This window comes from Heptranchias perlo, unplaced genomic scaffold (assembly GCF_035084215.1).
Source record: "Heptranchias perlo isolate sHepPer1 unplaced genomic scaffold, sHepPer1.hap1 HAP1_SCAFFOLD_222, whole genome shotgun sequence".
NCBI classification, from domain to species: domain Eukaryota; kingdom Metazoa; phylum Chordata; class Chondrichthyes; order Hexanchiformes; family Hexanchidae; genus Heptranchias; species Heptranchias perlo.
In genome coordinates this window covers 236,805-256,720 of record NW_027139236.1, presented here as the reverse complement: position 1 = coordinate 256,720, position 19,916 = coordinate 236,805, and the positions used below count along the sequence as shown (strand labels likewise).

The 19,916-nt window shown below is 42.9% G+C and overlaps 1 protein-coding gene across 3 annotated transcripts in view; it reads left to right on the top strand.

Moving 5' to 3' along the window:
• Nucleotides 1-19,916, top strand: part of LOC137310121 (myotubularin-related protein 14-like) — a 74,481-nt gene that overhangs the window by 16,771 nt on the left and 37,794 nt on the right. For all 3 annotated transcript variants that reach the window (XM_067978092.1, XM_067978093.1, XM_067978091.1), the window contains exons 6-9: nucleotides 919-1,041; nucleotides 6,001-6,074; nucleotides 7,038-7,108; nucleotides 18,727-18,801. In XM_067978092.1, coding sequence (XP_067834193.1) covers nucleotides 919-1,041; nucleotides 6,001-6,074; nucleotides 7,038-7,108; nucleotides 18,727-18,801 — 343 coding nt within the window. The remainder of the gene's footprint in view (nucleotides 1-918; nucleotides 1,042-6,000; nucleotides 6,075-7,037; nucleotides 7,109-18,726; nucleotides 18,802-19,916) is intronic.

Genomic DNA, 19,916 nt, shown 5'->3' with positions numbered 1-19,916 from the left:
GTCCTGGCCCGATTCGATCTACCAAAATGCATCACCTCACATTTATCTAAATTAAACTCCATCTGCCATTCATCGGCCCACTGGCCCAATTTATCAAGATCCCGTTGCAATCCTAGATAACCTTCTTCACTGTCCACAATGCCACCAATCTTGGTGTCATCTGCAAACTTACTAACCATGCCTCCTAAATTCTCATCCAAATCATTAATATAAATAACAAATAACAGCGGACGCAGCACCGATCCCTGAGGCACACCGCTGGACACAGGCATCCAGTTTGAAAAACAACCCTCGACAACCACCCTCTGTCTTCTGTCGTCAAGCCAATTTTGTATCCAATTGGCTACCTCACCTTGGATCCCATGAGATTTAACCTTATGTAACAACCTACCATGCGGTACCTTGTCAAATGCTTTGCTGAAGTCCATGTAGACCACGTCTACTGCACAGCCCTCATCTATCTTCTTGGTTACCCCTTCAAAAAACTCAATCAAATTCGTGAGACATGATTTTCCTTCGTGAGACATGATTTTCCTATGTATTAAATATATTTTAAACACTGGGACTGTTTATGCTCTGTAGCTGTATAATATGACTTTCCACCAAACTGACTCATAGTTTGAGCAAGTGATGCACTTAGAAGAATTGGTAAAATCTCAAATATTGCTGCTCTATCATAAATAATCTTCTTAGAAATATATTGTAAACAATTTTACAACACCAAGTTGTAGTCCAGCAATTTTATTTTAAATTCACAAGCTTTCGGAGGCTTCCCCCTTCGTCAGGTGAACGATGTGAATATATGGGCTTATTGCCTCAGTAATAATTATGTATCACTAGCGAACTTTCAGTGAAGAAGACACTACATTTTGGTTTTGAACTGACCTTGCTTCATTTTTCTTTATTCGATTATTCCAGGAATGGTGATTCCCAGCTATTTGATAAGGTCCGAGGTCATGACATAAAGCTGCTGCGCTATCTTTCTGTTCGTTACATCTGTGACCTGATGGTGGAGAAGAAGAAAGTGAAGTTTGGGTTGAAGTAAGTGATTTCTGGACCTCCTAGTTTAATGCCCTGATGTCGTAACACAAATGGTAATTTGGGGAAGAGACATCCTCATGGCAGTAACACAAGAAACTCCTGGAAAAAACATTAGTAAAGGTCAGGCTAATGTGTATGCTCTCTGGAATACTGTTCAAGGTTATGACTTGTTTTTAGGGTCAGAATGGCTAGTTAAACCACTTAGTTTGATCTAACACTTACAAAGCCCTCAAGTGTGCATGATGCTTTGCAACAGTTTCAGCTATTTCCTCCCCTTCCTCTTTTATTCCCCTTCAAGTAAAAAACTCTTACTGTAGCCTAATAGTTATGGTAGTGGACTAGTAACCCAGGGGTCATGAGTTCAAATCTGACCATGGCAAATTGTGAAATTGAATTCAGTAAACTTGGTAATGTATGTATGGCAGCAGAAAAATGACCATGAAAGCTGCAGGGTTGTTATAAAATCCCAACTGGTTCACTAATGTCCTTCAGAGAAGGGACTTGCCATCTGGCCTGGCCTACATGTGACTCCAGCCCCACACTTGTGGTTGGCTGTTAATGCCCTCAAGGCAAATAGGGATGGGCAATAAATACTACCTTGCCAATGTAACCCACATCCCAGGAACAAATTTTTAAAAAACTTGTCAGCTAATATAAATTATAACCCCATTTTAATCATCTTGTAACACAGGCTCCACTTATCATATGAAGCACAACAGTATAGCACAAATCAGCAGCTGTAATGGAGGTGGTTACCAGCATTACCAACAATTTATCAGTTGTAATGTTAAATGCAAACTCCAACAAGAAAACTCAAATATTAAAAATAAAGAAAAAAACTACAAATGCTGGAAGTCTAAAGGATCTACTCCTGAAACATCACCCTATATTTTCTCTTTACAGATGCTGACAGACGAGCTTTGTATTAATCTCTGAAATATTTCTTGAAATTTCTAAGCATTTTTGAGGCTAAAATGGATTCTTGGGGTTCAGTCATGTGGATAAATCACTCCTGCTTTGTTGCCATGTGAACCCTTGAATCTAATGTGTTTTCAGACATCTATTATGCTTGCTATAGTTCTGTAACTAATATTTTTCTGGTCTTGGCTGTTGCCATCAATCATCTTGACTGTCAGATTTAGCCATTCATCATATTTTAATGATTTTGCTATTGTGCCTCCTTGCCTTTTAACATAAAACAATGCAATCTGCATCTGAAATCTCGAGGATTCTAAACATTTTCAAACCCTACACTGTGGAGGGATAGTCTAGAGAGTATTCTCACTCTTGTCTGACTGCCTGGCCAGGACATGGTGTGCGTGTATTATGTATTGTATTCTGGTGGTACTGCATTTTCAGAAGGATAATAAATCTTAAAGCGCATACTGCTGTTAGTCAGTTACAATGTGTGAGAGAGACTGAGAATCCCATGTGCTGAAGTGTAATTCATAGTTTTTTAATGTAATAAAAATGTAAGCGACAGTCACGAGTGAGTTACTTAATCATCCCCACGTGTTGAATTAAAAATCCCATCTTGCTCTTCAATGTGTGGGGCTCTCCTAGTGCAGTTAGAGTTTGCTACTTTTATTCTAGACATGCTCACGGTCTGGTGGCGGACGTGCAACTTTTGAATTAAAGCATCTACAGTTTGAAAATAGCCAGCGTCCCACTTTGATTGGAGGAACAATGCCAACTATATGCATCTCTGCAAAAGAGTTTAGCACTTAACATTGAACAGTCTCAGATGTTTGCTCCTGCTGTAATACCTGGATGCACATCTGAAGAGCCATGACCTGCAGGGCTACTGACCAAATCGGGAAAATGGGATTAGGCTGGGTGGCTCATTTCTCAGCCGGCACGGACATGATGGGCCGAATGGCCTCCTTCTGTGCCATAAATTTTCTATGATTCTATGAAGTGGACTTAACTATCTAAATCAATTGGTCCCAGTCCTCTGTGCACACAGATAGTTGGTTATCCTATTTCACTGCAAAGATTTGCTAGTAGAATGCATTGCCATATGTCAGTCTTTGGCAAACTGCCCTTGCCCTATCTAAAGGTCACTTTGGTAGACATTGACCTCCCTCTCGGCTGTTCATATATTTCAACTTGAGGAAATTTAGTCAGTTGATATGGCCATCAATTTAGATTGCCAGTCTCTCTGTCCTGGATCTAGTAAGTTAAAACAGCTGCTGGTAGCAGTGTTTTAATTTTGTTATTTCTTTTCGATAATTTTCTTTCCTGGTGTAAACTTTTACTTTGCCTCATTTACTTATTTCTATAAGTAATCCTGTCAACCTCCTTCATAGTAAGTACTGTTTTGGAATATTGATATAGATGGAGGGACCCAATCTGAAAGTTAAAGGGAAATTATTTACCACATTAATTCTTGTTATCTAAAGCAACGTCCTCCACAACTATATAGGTCCCATCCAACACTGCTCATCAGGCAATTGGTAGTTCGAGAAAGAACTGACAGTGGTCTCTGTGTGCAGCAGTTTCTAAAGGAAGAATTGGCGCTCATGCTTACAAGAGTTGCTCAGGAACTTTTAAGAAAGTTCACATGATGCACTTTTACAGAACACTAAACTCATCTATCTGTATGTGTAGGGCCTCCCAGATAACTGTGATTACCATAGTAAGAACAGTCTATGCATTATGCTTTGAGTGTACCTTCTGTGATATGGTGGAATTCTGTGTTTGCCTATAGTGGGGAGTGTATATCTGGTGTTATTTTGCTACAGGATTGAAAGGAGGTTTATTCTTCCAGTTTGGAGGTGAGGTGGGGTGTTTTGTTCTAACTGCTAGTTTAACTTCATCCTTCAATCATTGTTGATCTGTTAATATTGATCAAAAATAAAATTGCTGCTAAGAAGCATCCATTTGCATTCAAGCCTATTTAATAATTGAATTCTATGAAGTATGAATAAGCATCATTTAATCAAAAATCACTAGTAAAATTCAATGAAAAACTCACATATAAACTGAAAGGATGAGTGGAATGTGTTTTTGGCTGTGGACGTGCGTAGTTTGCTCCTGCTCACCCATTCGTAGTACAGACCTGATTGTAGGGATGAATAGCAATACCTAATAGTTTATTTATCTGGCACCAGAGAGGGAAAATTGTTACCTATCAGCAGTGATCCTTCCACATGTCACAAAAGTGTTTAGTTTTTAACTTTGTGCATTTAGTAAGAATATAGCTGAATACCCCAAAAAGGACGCATTATTGCTTGCTTCAGTAGTGTGATTGACATATCTGAGATACAGAAATGTTCATTATGACCCCTTTGCTGATGGAGAAACCACATAAAACCTTTATCTATAATGTGGCCAACGCTAGAACTTTTCCGGAACTGATGCTTACTCTGTTGGTAGCTTATTTTCTTGGAGTAACGTGGCTCTGCATCAGCTCTGAGTGGTTTGAAACGGTGGCCTGCATAGAATCATAGAATGGATACAGCACAGAAGGAGGCCATTCGGCCTGTCGAGCCCATGCATTTCAGTGAATGGTTCTGCCTTGGGCTACAGGCAGCTCCTCTCTATCAATGACATCACTGAGATGTTTCTAAAAGGGAAAGAGATCTGAAATAGCAGATAGCAAATTTAATGTTATATATTTCTGACTTTTTTTCACTTAAGCATTATGGCAGTGCTTTGAACATAAATTTCTGCTAAACCTGCTCCCTCTTCAAATAAATATATTCAGTTATATAAAAACAAAGTTGCCTAGAACAAGAGGGTACTTGATGTAGAGGGAGTTGTAGATCCTCTTAAGTCAGAGTCAATGCTGGAGACTACAGTTTAGTTTAAATTGGTTTGAATGGGTAGGCTGATTAATTCAAAGGAACTTTGTTCAGTCGAGTTAGTGCAATTTTTGGTTTCCTAAAAAAAAATGCCTGCTTTTCTCTCTGGTTTTAACACTTCCGTCTGGACTCTGCTGCGGCCTGTCTTTGGGGCAGTCAGTGCTGCTGGTAGGGTTTAAAATTCTACACTCTCTTTTCATTTCAGATTTATTTTTAAAGAAGAAAAACTGTCTGGAATGCGTTTGAACTGCTCTTTGTCAAAGTGTACAGTGTTTTCTGCCTTTTATTCATCTGTGCATAATGTTCAGTGCATGTTAATGTGGCTAGGGCTTTAAAAAGGAAATGAAACTAACTTTTAGCTTTATTTTTTTTTAAATAAATGTACTGATTTATTTTAAGGTCAGTGGTAATGTTTTGAAGCCCTGGTCATGTTAACTTGTAATGGATATATTGCACTTTGTAAAATGTGCAATGTTTACTGTTTCTGTCTGAGTTTTTTTTTCACTCGTGCATTTGTAACTCACAGTTCACGGTAGCTTCCACCAACAAACCTCTTAGTGAAGATCCCTTTCCCCTCTCTCAATTTTACTCTTGGCCCTTGTTCTCACTTGACATGGGGGTTCAGTCGGCACTAATTGACAGCAAAGACTCACAGAACAGTAGAAGCAGGTCTCTAGTGAGGGGGGATAATATGGCATAATCAGATTAGGATGCTATCTTTTCTGAGGCCATGGTTTGAACCCTGCTCAGACAGGTGGGGTGAGAGTTGCCCATAATGCTCTTGAGGGAATTGAGTTTAGGTCATAAGCCTATAGCACAAGACTAACCATAAATCAGAAAGAATTGCAAGTCCTGTTCAGCGGCTGTAACATTGCCTGGTGTGGAAAGCAGAAATGTTACACTTATGTAGTGGGGTGCCGGTGTCTCAGGCTATGTTCAGGGCACAGTAGAGGGAGTTTCACCCTGCATTTGGCTTCCTCTACCTGGAAGTGCTTGACTGTGCTACTCTCTGTCAAAAGCGGAGCAGTGTTTACTTTTCCCATTTATAGATTCCCTCATGTTGAGCACAAAAATACAAAATTTGGGTGGGGGGGTCGGGTGTTAGGTAAAATGTCATAAAGATTAATCCTCTTCCCTTCTTCTTCTTGTTCAGTGTGACTTCATCCGAGAAGGTGGATAAAGCCCAGCGATATGCAGATTTCACCTTGTTGTCTATACCGTACCCAGGTAACCGCTGCACAGCAAGGGCTGAACTTGTTTGCAGGGGCAATAGCTAATTAAAGTCCATGGTTTTTAATTAAAATATGGCCTTGCTAAATAATTAAAATCAACAACGTACTTGCTTTATCTTGTCTAAACACAGCTATGTGTTGGGAAAACTGCCCGAGAAGTTGCCTCTTTGTGGGAGCCCAGTGAGCATACATTGACGTTTAATGCCTTCACTGGCCCATTGGGCGAGTTGTGATTCCACTATCACTGTTCTGTTGCTATACTAGTTTAAGTCCAGAGAATCAATATTAACTAATCGAATAAGAAAAGTGATTACTGAGACTACAAGTGCACCTCAGTTATATCTTTCATAATAAATTTGGGTAAAAAGAAACAAAATTAAGATTTTTAAAAACTAGTTTTAATTTGTAAAATATTTTTAAAAAAATTATGGAAAATTGTCTCGCTGTGGATTGCTGCTAGATGGGTGGTGAAATTGGATTAAGAAATGATTGCCTGCACTCAGTGTCCAGGAACCAAAAAAATGGCAATTCCGTTTATGCTGATTGATGTAGGACCAACCTCAAATTTTCATGCAAAGTCAATATTTCAATTGTTTACAAAAAATCATATTTCACCCATGAACTCTCTAATTCATTGTTTGTTTAATTGTTATCATGCATACATTGATGCCCAGATGTAGACATGAAGAAAGAAAGACTTGCATTTATATTGTGCCTTTCATGACCTCAGGACGTCCCAAAGCGCTTTATAGCCAATGAAGTACTTTTGAAGTGTAGTCACTGTTGTAATGTAGGAAACGTGGCAGCCAATTTGCGCACAGCAAGCTCCCACAAACAGCATTGTGATCATGACCAGATAATCTGTTTAGTGTTGTTGGTTGAGGGATAAATATTGGCCAGGACACCGTGAAGACATTGTTGTAATAGTCATTACAGTTTTCTTTTATCTTGTCTGTAGGTTGTGAATTTTTTAAGGACTACAAGGATCGAGATTACACGGCTGAAGGGCTGGTGTTCAACTGGAACCAGGTGAGCTTACAGCTGATGGGAGGCATGTGAGTAGAAACAGGCTTTACTCACAACCTGTTCAAATTGTTTTTTCTCCCCACCAACGCCCTTTTTCCCTGCCATTCACAATCAAGAAACACAAGTATGTCGTTATAATAGATTACTGATTTGAGGAGGCAGTTTTGCATGGTGGGCAGATTATAGATATCGCAGATAATTTTTTGTACTGCCTGCACCATATTGTGCAATGGGAACATGTGCAGGAATAACTGCTAAAACTGCATACTGCCTGGTCAGATATGGAGTTTGGCAGGTGGTGTGTTGCTAGGCCTAAGAACAGACGTTGGCTGTGATGGATGGAGTTTTTCTTCAATGAGTTAGTATTCCGGTCCAGTTGCTAGAAGAGTCATATCACTGCCTGTTAGTTGACGTCAGAATCAAGGGTGTGTAGACTATAGCAGGGTGGACAAATGCATTTTAATGGTTCTCACTTGCTAAAGGGAACAATCTGAAAGAGTTTGTCTGACATCCATTACAGCAGCTCTATTACATGAGTTTAACAAATTCAACAGCAACTTACATTTATATATCAGACTTTAACATAGAAAAAAATCCCAAGGTGCTTCATGGAGGTGTAATCAGGCAAAAATTAACTTTAAATTCCTCAAACAGAACAGTGTTCAGTCCAATGATGGAAATGGATTTGTAGGAACCACTTGTAATTCGCTCTTAAACTTGAGATTGTTTAAAAATAAATACCATGTGTGAAATTACAGATATTAAAGGCTGTGTATACATAGAAATATATAAAGTTACAGCACAGAAACAGGCTATTTGGCCCAAACAGTCTGTTTTGGCATTCACCCCTCAGCGAGCAAATAGCCCTAATCACATTTACCCACCCTGTTCTTGTATCCTTGTATCCCTTTATCCCCTTTTCCTTCATTCACTTATCCAATCTAATCTTAAATGTTGACATAGTTTCTGCCTCAACCACTAACCCTGGAAGTGAATTCCATAGCCTCAACTCTGTGTGTGTGTGTGTGTGTGTGTGTGTGTGTGTGTGTGTGTGTGAAGAAGCTTCTCTTGCTCCCTGTTCTAAATCTCTGACATTTAATTTTGCATTTATGAACTCTCATTTTAGACCCCTCATCTCTGGAAACAGTGTGCTTCCATCTACCCTGTTCCATCCATTCATAATTTTAAAAACTTCTATCATATTGCTAGCACGGACTCGTTGGGTCGAGTGTCCTCTGTCCCTGCTATAACCATTCTATGATTCTATATCGCACCATAACCTCCACTTTTCAAATACTTCAAGTCTTTCTTCGTATTTGTATTTTGTTATACTAGGCAGCGTCAGGGTGAATCTGCGTTGAACCTACTCTAAAGTTTCAATATCCTTCCTATAGTGTGGAGCCAAATGCTGTACACTGAACTGGAATGGGTCTTGAGGTTTTATAAAGGCTCTTCATTAACTTTTGACTTTTATATTCTGTACCTCTTGTGATAACACTTAAAGCCAAGGAAAAGCTAATGGAACTCTATCAACCTGAGGTGCTGCCTTTAATATCCAGTGAACCTGTACCCCCAAATCCCTCTGCTCTTCTAGGATCACTGGAACAGGAGTAGGCCATTTAGTCCCTCGAGCCTGTTCCGCCATTCACTGAGATCATGGCTGATCTGTGACCTAACTCTATTTACCCGCCTTAGCCCCATATCCCTTAATACGTTTGGTTAACAAAAATCTTATCAAGCTCAGATTTTAAATCTAACAATTGAGCAAGCATGAACTGCTGTTTGCGCAATTGAGTTGCAAACTTCTACTGGCAGGTCAAACATCTTAGATTAAATATAATAAATATACAAATATGTCACAGGTTTAAGTGTAGAAGTGTCCTGGCTCTAATTTTTAGGCTATGTCCCCTAGTCCTAGACTCCCCTAGTCCAAGACTCCCCAATGGAAATAGTTTCTCTCTATCTACCCTATCATCGTTCCCCTTAATATCTTGAAAACTGCGATCAAATTACCCTGTAATCTTCTAAATTCCAAGGAATACAACCCTAGTTTGTGTAATCTCTCCTCGTAATTTAACCCTAGGAGTCCAGGTATCATTCTAGTAAATTTTTTTTCATTCGTTCATGGGATGTGGACATCGCTGGCAAGGCCAGCATTTATTGCCTATCCCTAATTGCCCTTGAGAAGGTGGTGGTGAGCCGCCTTCTTGAACCGCTGCAGTCCGTCTGATGAAGGTTCTCCCACTGTGCTGTCAGGAAGGGAGTTCCAGGATTTTGACCCAGCGACGATGAAGGAACGGCAATATATTTCCGAGTCGGGATGGTGTGTGACTTGGAGGGGAACGTGCAGGTGGTGTTGTTCCCATGTGCCTGCTGCTCTTGTCCTTCTAGGTGGTAGAGGTCGCGGGTTTGGGAGGTGCTGTCGAAGAAGCCTTGGCGAGTTGCTGCAGTGCATCCAGTGGATGGTACACACTGCAGCCACTGTGCGCCGGTGCTGAAGGGAGTGAGTGTTTCGGGTGGTGGATGGGGTGCCAATCAAGCAGGCTGCTTTGTCCTGGATGGTGTCGAGCTTCTTGAGTGTTGTTGGAGCTGCACTCATCCAGGCAAGTGGAGAGTATTCCATTACAATCCTGACTTGTGCCTTGTAGATGGTGGAAAGGCTTTGGGGAGTCAGGAGGTAAGTCACTCGCCACAGAATAACCAGCCTCTGACCTGCTCTCGTAGCCACAGTATTTATATGGCTGGTCCAGTTAAGCTTCTGGTCAATGGTGACCCCCAGGATGTTGATGGTGGGGGATTCGGCAATGGTAATGCCGTTGAAAGTCAAGGGGAGGTGGTTAGACTCTTGTTGGAGATGGTCATTGCCTGGCGCGAATGTTACTTGCCACTCATGAGCCCAAGCCTGGATGTTGTCCAGGTCTTGCTGCATGCGGGCTCGGACTGCTTCGTTATTTGAGGGGTTGCGAATGGAACTGAACACTGTGCAAACATTAGCGAACATCCCCATTTCTGACCTTATGATGGAGGGAAGGTCATTGATGAAGCAGCTGAAGATGGTTGGGCCTAGGACACTGCCCTGAGGAACTCCTGCAGCAATGTCCTGGGGCTGAGATGATTGGCCTCCAACAACCACTACTATCTTCCTTTGTGCTAGGTATGACTCCAGCCACTGGAGAGTTTTCCCTCTGATTCCTATTGACTTCAGTTTTACTAGGGCTCCTTGGTGCCACACTCGGTCAAATGCTGCCTTGATGTCAAGGGCAGTCACTCTCACCTCACCTCTGGAATTCAGCTCTTTTGTCCATGTTTGGACCAAGGCTGTAATGAGGTCTGGAGCCGAGTGGTCCTGGCGGAACCCAAACTGAGCATCGGTGAGCAAGTTATTGGTGAGAAAGTGCAACTTGATAGCACTGTTGACGACACCTTCCATCGCTTTGCTGATGATTGAGAGTAGACTGATGGGGCGGTAATTGGCCGGATTGGATTTGTCCTGCTTTTTGTGGACAGGACATACCTGGGCAATTTTCCACATTGTCGGGTGGATGCCAGTGTTGTAGCTGTACTGGAACAGCTTGGCTAGAGGCGCAGCTAGTTCTGGAGCACAAGTCTTCAGCACTACAGCTGGGATGTTGTCGGGGCCCATAGCCTTTGCTGTATCCAGTGCACTCAGCTATTTCTTGATATCACGTGGAGTGAATCGAATTGGCTGAAGACTGGCTTCTGTGATGGTGGGGATATCGGGAGGAGGCCGAGATGGATCGTCCACTCGCCACTTCTGGCTGAAGATGGTTGCAAACGCTTCAGCCTTGTCTTGCACTCACGTGCTGGACTCTGTCATCATTGAGGATGGAGATGTCCGCAGAGCCTCCTCCTTCCGTTAGTTGTTTAATTATCCACCACCATTCACGACTGGATGTGGCAGGACTGCAGAGCTTTGATCTGATCCGTTGGTTCTGGAATCGCATAGCTCTGTCTATAGCATGTTGCTTCCGCTATTTAGCATGCATGTAGTCCTGAGTTGTAGCCTCACCAGGTTGGCCCTAATTTTTAGGTATGCCTGATGCTGCTCCTGGCATGCTCTTCTACACTCCTCATTGAACCAGGGTTGATCCCCTGGCTTGTTGGTAATGGTAGAGTGAGGAATATGCTGGGCCATGAGGTTACAGATTGTGCTGAAATACAATTCTGCTGCTGCTGATGGCCCACACCACCTCATGCTTGCCCAGTTTTGAGCTGCTGGATCTGTTCTGAATCTATCCCATTTAGCACGGTGGTAGTGCCACACAACATGTTGGATGATGTCCTCAGTGCGAAGACGGGACTTCGTCTCCGCAAGGACTTGTGCGGTGGTCACTCCTACCAATACTGTCATGGACAGATGCATTTGCGACAGGTAGATTGGTGAGGACGAGGTCTGGTAAGTTTTTCCCTCGTGTTTGTTCACTCACCACCTGCCGCAGGCCCAGTCTGGCAGCTATGTCCTTCAGGACTCGGCCAGCTCGGTCAGTATTGGTGCTACCGAGCCACTCTTGGTGATGGACATTGAAGTCCCCCACCCAGAGTACATTCTGTGCCCTTGCTACCCTCAGTGCTTCCTCCAAGTGGTGTTCAACATGGAGGAGGACTGATTCATCAGCTGAGGGAGGACGGTAGGTGGTAATCAGCAGGAGGTTTCCTTGCCCATGTTTGACCTGATGCCATGAGATTTCATGGGGTCCAGAGTCAATGTTGAGGACTCTCAGGGCTACTCCCTCCTGACTGTATATCACTGCACTGCCACCTCTGGTGGGTCTGTCCTGCCGGTGGGACAGGACATACCCAGGGATGGTGATGGAAGAGTCTGGGGCATTGGCTGAAAGGTATGATTCTGTGAGTATGGCTATGTCAGGCTGTTGCTTGACTAGTCTGTGGGACAGCTCTCCCAATTTTGGTACAAGTCCCCAGATGTTAGTGAGGAGCACTTTGCAGGGTCGAGTGGCCTTGGTTTGCCTTTGTCTTGTCCGGTGCCGAGTGGTCCGATGCCGGGTGGTCCATCCGGTTTCATTCTTATGACTTTTTTTGGCGAGATTTTACAACTGAGTGGCTTGCTAGGCCATTTTAGAGGGCAATTAAGAATTGCTGTGGGTCTGGAGTCACATATAGGCCAGACCGGGTAAGGACGGCAGGTTTCCTTCCCTAAAGGACATTAGTGAACCAGATGGGTTTTTACGACAATCCGGTCGTTTCATGGCCACCATTACTGATACTAGTATTTTAATTCCAGATTTTAATTAATTGAATTTAAATTTCCCAGCTGCCGTGGCGGGATTTGAACTCATGACTCCGGATAATTAGTCCAGGCCTCTGGATTACTATTCCAGCAACATAACCACTATGCTACCGTACCTGTAATTTATGCTGCCAGGGCCAATGTATCCTTCCTATGGTGCAGTGCTCAGAACTGAACACAGTATTCCGGGTGTAGTCTAACCAGGGCTTTGTACAGCTGAAGCATAACTCCTACCCCCTTGTATTCTAGTCCTCTCAATATAAAGGCCAGCATTCCATTAGCTCTTTTGATTATTTTCTGTACCGTCCATGACATTTTAACGATCTATGTACATGTACCCCTAAGACTCTTTGGACCTCCACTGTTTTGAGATGTTCACCATTTAGAAAATACTCGTAGTTTTCAACCTCCACCGTTAGGCTACCATTCTCTGCTGCCTTGTTATAACTGGGTAGCCATGTGGTGAAGGATAGAATACTAGAGCTTGATCTTTATTTGTTTCCAAGCTTTTATTCATAGACAAAGACAGAAGTGTTTTCATCTTTCATTTTATTAACCTGGCTATGAGATTTAGTATTTCCACACTAATATATAGTAAGGAGAAGAAGGTTATTGTTGATAAAATTATGGCAAAATGAATGGGGACTGGACTTGGGACACCAGGAAAATATTTGACCGATAGTGGAGGTGAATTTGCTAACACGGAATTCAAAGATATGTGTGAGAATATGAATATAATTGTCATAAATACAGCAGCTGAGAGCCCTTTTAGCAATAATCTTTGTGAAAGGAATCATGCTGTGATTGATAGCATGGTGTATAAAATTTTGGCTGATCGAACAGAGTGTTAATTGTCAACTGCCCAAGCATGGACAGTTCATGCAAAGAATTCTCTTCAGATGGTTGGAGGATAAAGTCATTACCAACTAGTCTATGGGTGCAATCCCAAATTTCTTTCTGTTCTTTGTGATAATCCTCCTGCTCTAGAAGGTACTACAATTAGTGCCATTTTTTCTGAGCATTTAAATGCAACGCATGCAGGGAGACAGGCTTTTATCAAGGCTGAGGTATCAGAGAATTCGTAGAGCACTAAGGCATCGTATTAGACCATTTGAGACAGAGTTCAATTCAGGAGATTTGGTGTACTATAAAAGAGAGGGTCACAGGGAATGGAAAGCCCTGGTAAGGTAACAGGTCATGATGGTAAGACAGTACTTGTCCAACATGGCAAACAAACTGTCAGAGTTCATTCCTCATTGATTAATTGGAATTAATTATAAAATCTTGGACTCTGAGCAGTTGATAGAAGTAAATGAGGCACTTTGTGCTTCAGATGTTCATTATTTTTTTTGATGACACTCCTGAGGAACAGACTGAGGTAGCTCAAGAGCTGGACAGTGGTAATGTCAGTGATCAAGAAATACATGACATAGTTATCACATCCACAGAACAATTACCCAAAGTGGATACACAGGTGACACATGTTCCAGAAGGGACTAATGAATGGAGGGATGCAACAATTTTGGGACGTGCAGGCAAAGCTACTGGTAGATTTAAATATTGGTTGAATGTTCAGGATGATGGTCATGAAGCGAGGTCCATAGATTGGCAGAATGGGGTAAAAGAGTGAAGAGTACGAAAGTGGAGTGCAAGTAGTGATAGGGAGTCCGGAAGTGAATCTCACATCAGAAAATGATCGTGAATTAGAGATGAAAGAGGGAGATCTCGCAATAGTAGTCCTTACAGACATAGAAGTGGAAGTAGAGGATGTAGCTTGACAAGGTTAGACAATGAAACAAAGACCACAGAACTAGAAGCAGTAGTCCTCATGATCGTGTAGTTTTGGTGGCTGCCAGTAAACTTGAGGATAAATGAGTAAGAGAGGCAAAACAAAGGGAGTTAGATAGTTGGAAAAAATTTGGAGTTTATTCTGAAGTAACAGATAAGGATCAACCAGCTTTGTCACATAGATGGGTTTGTACTGAAAAAGTCCTTGCAGATGGGACTGATAAGGCTAAAGCGAGATTGGTAGCTAGGGAATTTGAAGAGAAACTCGGTAATACAGATGTTTGCGTGGATTCTCCCACTGCTGGAAAGGTAATCTTAAAAATCTTTTTGGCTGTTTTGGCAACATTTTCATGGGAGTATAAGTCAATTGACATGAAAGCCGCATTTCTGCAGGGCGATACTTTTCAGAGAGAAGTGTTTCTAAAACCGCCCGCTGAATCGTACTAGGTCATCACAGAAAGGTGATGCTATATGTAAAGAAGAGACAGAGCAATTATGAAGCTTGATTGATCAGTTGAACTGGCTGTGCACTCAGACTAGACCAGATGCTAGTTTTGATGTGTTGGAGTTAAGTACTTCAATGAAACACCCTGTGGTAGAGGATGTTTTAAGGGAAAATAAAACGTTACGAAAATTAAATATAGATAAATATGTACTTAGGTTCCCATCCTTAGGTGACCGAAGGAAATGAAGCTAGTTATCTTTAGTGATGGCTTCATGTGCTAATCTTCCTGATGGGTATTCTAGTACAGCTGGTTTCATTGTGTTTCTTATGGATGAGAATGGGAAATATTTGGCTTGGAAGCTAAGAAAATAAGAAGGGCTGTTAAAAGTACTCTAGCTGCTGGAACACTGGCTCTTGTTCACGCAGTGGTTATGGGATTTTATTTTGGCAAATATTTTGAGTGACATCCTGTACAATGGGAGTACTGAAGATAGTATACCCCTTGAATGTTATATAGACAATCGTTCATTTTGGGATAATGTACAATCTACAAAAAATGTGAGTGAGGAAAGATTACGGATTGACCTTGCTGGCTTGAAACAAATGTTGGAGAGAAAGGAAATCTCTAAAATCAAATGGGTGGATTCAAGCCATCACCTGTTGGATTGTTTTACTAAAAGAGGTACATGTACAAAGGAATTATTAGGGGTCCTGGAGAAGGGTCGCCTCGCAATGTAATGGTGTGGAAGTTTTTGATTTTTTTGAAATTTTTGATTGTATTGAGTATATATAAAGTTTAACTTTTTTTATTTAAAGAGAGAGAAGGGAATCTGTTAATAGTATGATTTATAACAATGAGTGTTAATTGTATTCAGGTGGCGGATATCAATTGGGGACTCTCTTGTATCCTTTTTAATTGTAAACAATTTTACAACACCAAGTTATAGTCCAACAATTTTATTTGAAAATCACAAGCTTTCGGAGGCTTCCTCCTTCCTCAGGTGAATGTCAAGAAATCCTCGAACCTTTTGCATTTATAAATCACAGAACAATACCTGGTGATTACAGATAGTCTTTCCAACTGCCCGTTGCCAAGGCAATCAAAGTGTTCAGACAGAGAGGTGTTACCTACAGGGCCACCGAATATACAAACAACCAAAAAAAGAGAGAGAGAGGCAGAAACATAGAAACATCCGGAAGGAAGAGAAAGACAGCAAATGACCCGTTATATTAAAAACAGATAACTTTTGTTCGCTGGTGGGGTTACGTGTAGCGTGACATGAACCCAAGATCCCGGTTGAGGCCGTCCTCATGGGTGCGGAACTTGGCTATCAATTTCTGCTCGACGATTTTGCGTTGTCGTGTGTCTCGAAGGCCGCCTTGGAGTACGCTTACCCGAAGGTCGGTGGCTGAATGTCCTTGACTGCTGAAGTGTTCCCTGACTGGGAGGGAACCCTCCTGTCTGGCGATTGTTGCGCGGTGTCCATTCATCCGTTGTCGCAGTGTCTGCATGGTCTCGCCAATGTACCATGCTCTGGGGCATCCTTTCCTGCAACGTATGAGGTAGACAACGTTGGCCGAGTCACAGGAGTATGAACCATGCACCTGGTGGGTGGTGTCCTCTCGTGTGATGGTGGTATCTGTGTCGATGTCTTGCAGAGGTTACCGTGGCAGGGTTGTGTGGTGTCGTGGACGCTGTTCTCCTGAAAGCTGGGTAATTTGCTGCGAACCATGGTCTGTTTGAGGTTGGGTGGCTGTTTAAAGGCGAGTAGTGGAGGTGTGCGGATGGCCATAGCGAGGTGTTCGTCGTCATTGATGACATGTTGAAGGCTGCGGAGAACATGGCGTAGTTTCTCCGCTCCAGGGAAGTATTGGACGACGAAGGGTACTCTGTTGGTTGCGTCCCGTGTTAGTCTTCTGAGGAGGTCAATGTGATTTTTCGCTGTGGCCCGTCGGAACTGTCAATCGATGAGTCGAGCGTCATATCCCGTTCTTACTAGGGCGTCTTTCAGCGTCTGTAGGTGTCCATCGCGTTCCTCCTCGTCTGAGCAGACCCTGTGTATTCGCAGGGCCTGACCATAGGGGATGGCCTCTTTGACGTGGTTAGGGTGGAAGCTGGAAAAGAGGAGCATCGTGAGGTTGTCCATGGGCTTGCAGTAGAGTGAGGTGCTGAGGTGCCCGTCTTTGATGGAGATTCGTGTGTCCAAGAAAGAAACTGATTCTGAGGCGTAGTCCATGGTGAGTTTGATGGTGGGATGGAACTTGTTGATGTTATCGTGTAGTCTCTTTAGTGATTCTTCGCCGTGGGTCCATAGAAAGAAAATGTCGTCGATGTATCTGGTTGGTTGGAGGTCCTATGCAGTGAAGAAGTCGTGCTCGAACTTGTGCATGAAAATGTTGGCGTATTGCGGTGCGAATTTGGTCCCCATGGCTGTTCCGTGTGTTTGGGTAAAGAACTGGTTATCGAAGGTGAAGACATTGTGATCCAGGATGAAGCGGATGAGTTGTAGGATGGCGTCTGGAGATTGGCTGTTGTTGGTGTTGAGTATTGATGCTGTCGCAGCGATGCCGTCATCGTGGGGGATACAGGTGTAGAGTGCCGAGACGTTCATCGTGGTGAGAAGTGTTCCTGGTTCAACTGGTCCATGGGTACTGAGTTTTTGTAGGAAGTCTGTAGTGTCGCGACAGAAGCTGGGGGTTCCCTGTACGATGGGTTTCAGGATGCCCTCGATGTATCCAGAGAGGTTCTCACACAGGGTTCCGTTGCCTGATACGATAGGACGTCCGGGTGTGTTGGCTTTGTGTATCTTTGGGAGGCAGTAGAAGTCTCCCACGCAGGGAGTACGTGGGATGAGAGCGCGTAGGATGCTTTGAAGGTCTGGATCGAAGGTCTTGATCAGTTTGTTGAGCTGGTGGGTGTGTTCTTTGGTCGGATCTGCGGGTAACCGTCTGTAGTGTTCCTGGTTGTCCAGTTGTCGGTATGCTTCTTTGCAATAGTCCGTTCTGTTCTGTATGACGATGGCTCCTCCTTTGTCCGCTGGTTTGATGACGATGTTGCGGTTGGTCTTGAGAGCGTTGATGGCGTTGCGTTGTGCTCGGGTGACATTCTGGACTGTCTTGTGAGTGCGGCTGATGAATCTGGCATTGACGCATTTCCTGACAGCTTGAGCATACATGTCAAGCTGAGGGCAGCGACCCTCTGGAGGAGTCCAGTTTGACTCTTTCCTCTTCGGTTGCTGTACTGCGGATCCCTCTGTCTGCTGTTCCGGATCGTTGATTGTCTCATTGGGTTTGCTGCTGAAATCTTGGGGTTTGTGGAAGAATTCCTGGAGCCTCATTCTCCTGATGAATTCCTCTGTGTCCACCGCGAGACTAATGGGGTCCATTTTGGTAGTGGGGCAGAAATTGAGCCCTCGGCTGAGAACTTCGATTTCTTCTGGTTGAAGGGTGTGGTCGGACAAATTGCCGATAGACTTCCCTGTGGTTGCAACCGTGGTACCAGGGGAAGCTTGGTCAATGCTGGTGGTGATGCCGAGTTTCTCAAGCTTCCTGCTCTTGGTTTTCATGTAGGCAGCGTAGTTCCATTGCCTCGTCTGTTTGGCGGTATGTCGTAGCTGGTCTGCTGTGTCCTGAGTACAGGTTGAGAGTATGGACTCTATCTTAGTTTCGAGGTTTTAAAGCAGAGCTTATCTAGGGTATGGGGTGTGTGTAAGGAGAATCTCTGTGAATAAATGCTTGGGAACAACTAAAGACCAGGCTCCAGTATTCTATCCTTCACTACATGGCTATCCAATTATAACACTCCTCTCCACTATCTCTCTTTAGTGCATGTTGGACTGTATTGTAATCCTTGGAGGTCTGAGGGTACACGAGGAAAGAAATTGCCATGTCTATTGCTTGCGCAGTCTTTGATTGCAGCTTGTGAATTGAGTGAAAGAGCTTTTATGAAAAAAAAATTGTCAGTATTATGCGTTAACCTGTGACTTGCAGGATAATAACCATCATAACAGCTTCTGCAGCTGTTCGTTGCTGTTATCCACTTCAGTTGTAGTCCATGGATTGTATAAAATGTGTATTTTGCATCTACATATTGATTGTTGACCTTGCATCTACTTGTAGGATTTTGTTGATGCGCCGTTGAATATTCCCCGTTCTCTGACTGAGAATCTGAACATTGACTGGAGGGATTATCAGGTGAGACAGTGCTCCAGTAACACTGGATTCTGTATTCAGAACTTTATTTTTATCCAGATTTTTTTTCGCTCTTGACTGGTTGACATTGGTAACACAGATCCAAGAAAATGCTAGGTACTGGGTGCCAGGGGAATACTTTTGTGCTGGGTCGACCAATGTTTTGAGTACTGGGTCCAATTATGGTCACTTAGACACAAAGGAGACATTCAGCTCTAGTGGGAAAAAAGCCTTGACTTCTCAAGTCTCTCTTCATAATTGTAACCACTCTTCCCTGGTAATATCCTAGTGAAGCTACACTTTCCATTGCTTTCAATGGGGTGTCTAGAATTGTACACAGTACTCCATCTGCAACCTAACTTGTCACACTTCCATGCCTTCCCACAGTCTATCTGTCATCAGAAGCTTTATAATGTCCAGTAAAAATACCCTTAGCAGCTTAGAGAGGTTTTAGATTAGAATACTGCAGCCAACTGCAGAGATACAATGCTCTTTGAAGGCTGCTCTCCATAGTATAAACACGCATAAAAGAAATGTGGGACTACAAATCTCATCAGATTAAAGTATCTTGTTCCAGTAAACTAAATTCAAGGAGCCTGTGTATTTGCACTGTCTATAACAATTTCGTCTCCACACATCAGTTTTGAACCCAGCGGGCTTACAGAGACTGGCACCTGACAGAAATGTTAAAAAGGGGAGAGGAACACATGGTGGTTCTTCTCCCAAAATGGAGACAAGTTTTTAACATAAAGGTGCTTTCATATTGCCCAGTTACTTCCCTTCTGTCATGGAAAAGTGACCTCTGTGCATCACTCTCCCTTTTTACTTCTAAGGCAGGTGCCAGTCACGCTAGGCTCTACTGTGGAATGCAGAGATCTAGTTGCCATATGGAAACAAGAGGACTGGCTCCATGAGTTTACTTTCCTGAAACTAGCTCACTTGATAATATCTCACATTTGTAGGCACACATTTTCATGGGTCTATAAATTCAGTCGATCCCCATGGTATGGGAGTATTTATACTATGCAGTGCAGTTGCCCATGGGAAACCAGCGAGTCTTCCATCAGCTATACTACTTTAACAACAACAACTTGCATTGATATAGCACCTTTAACATA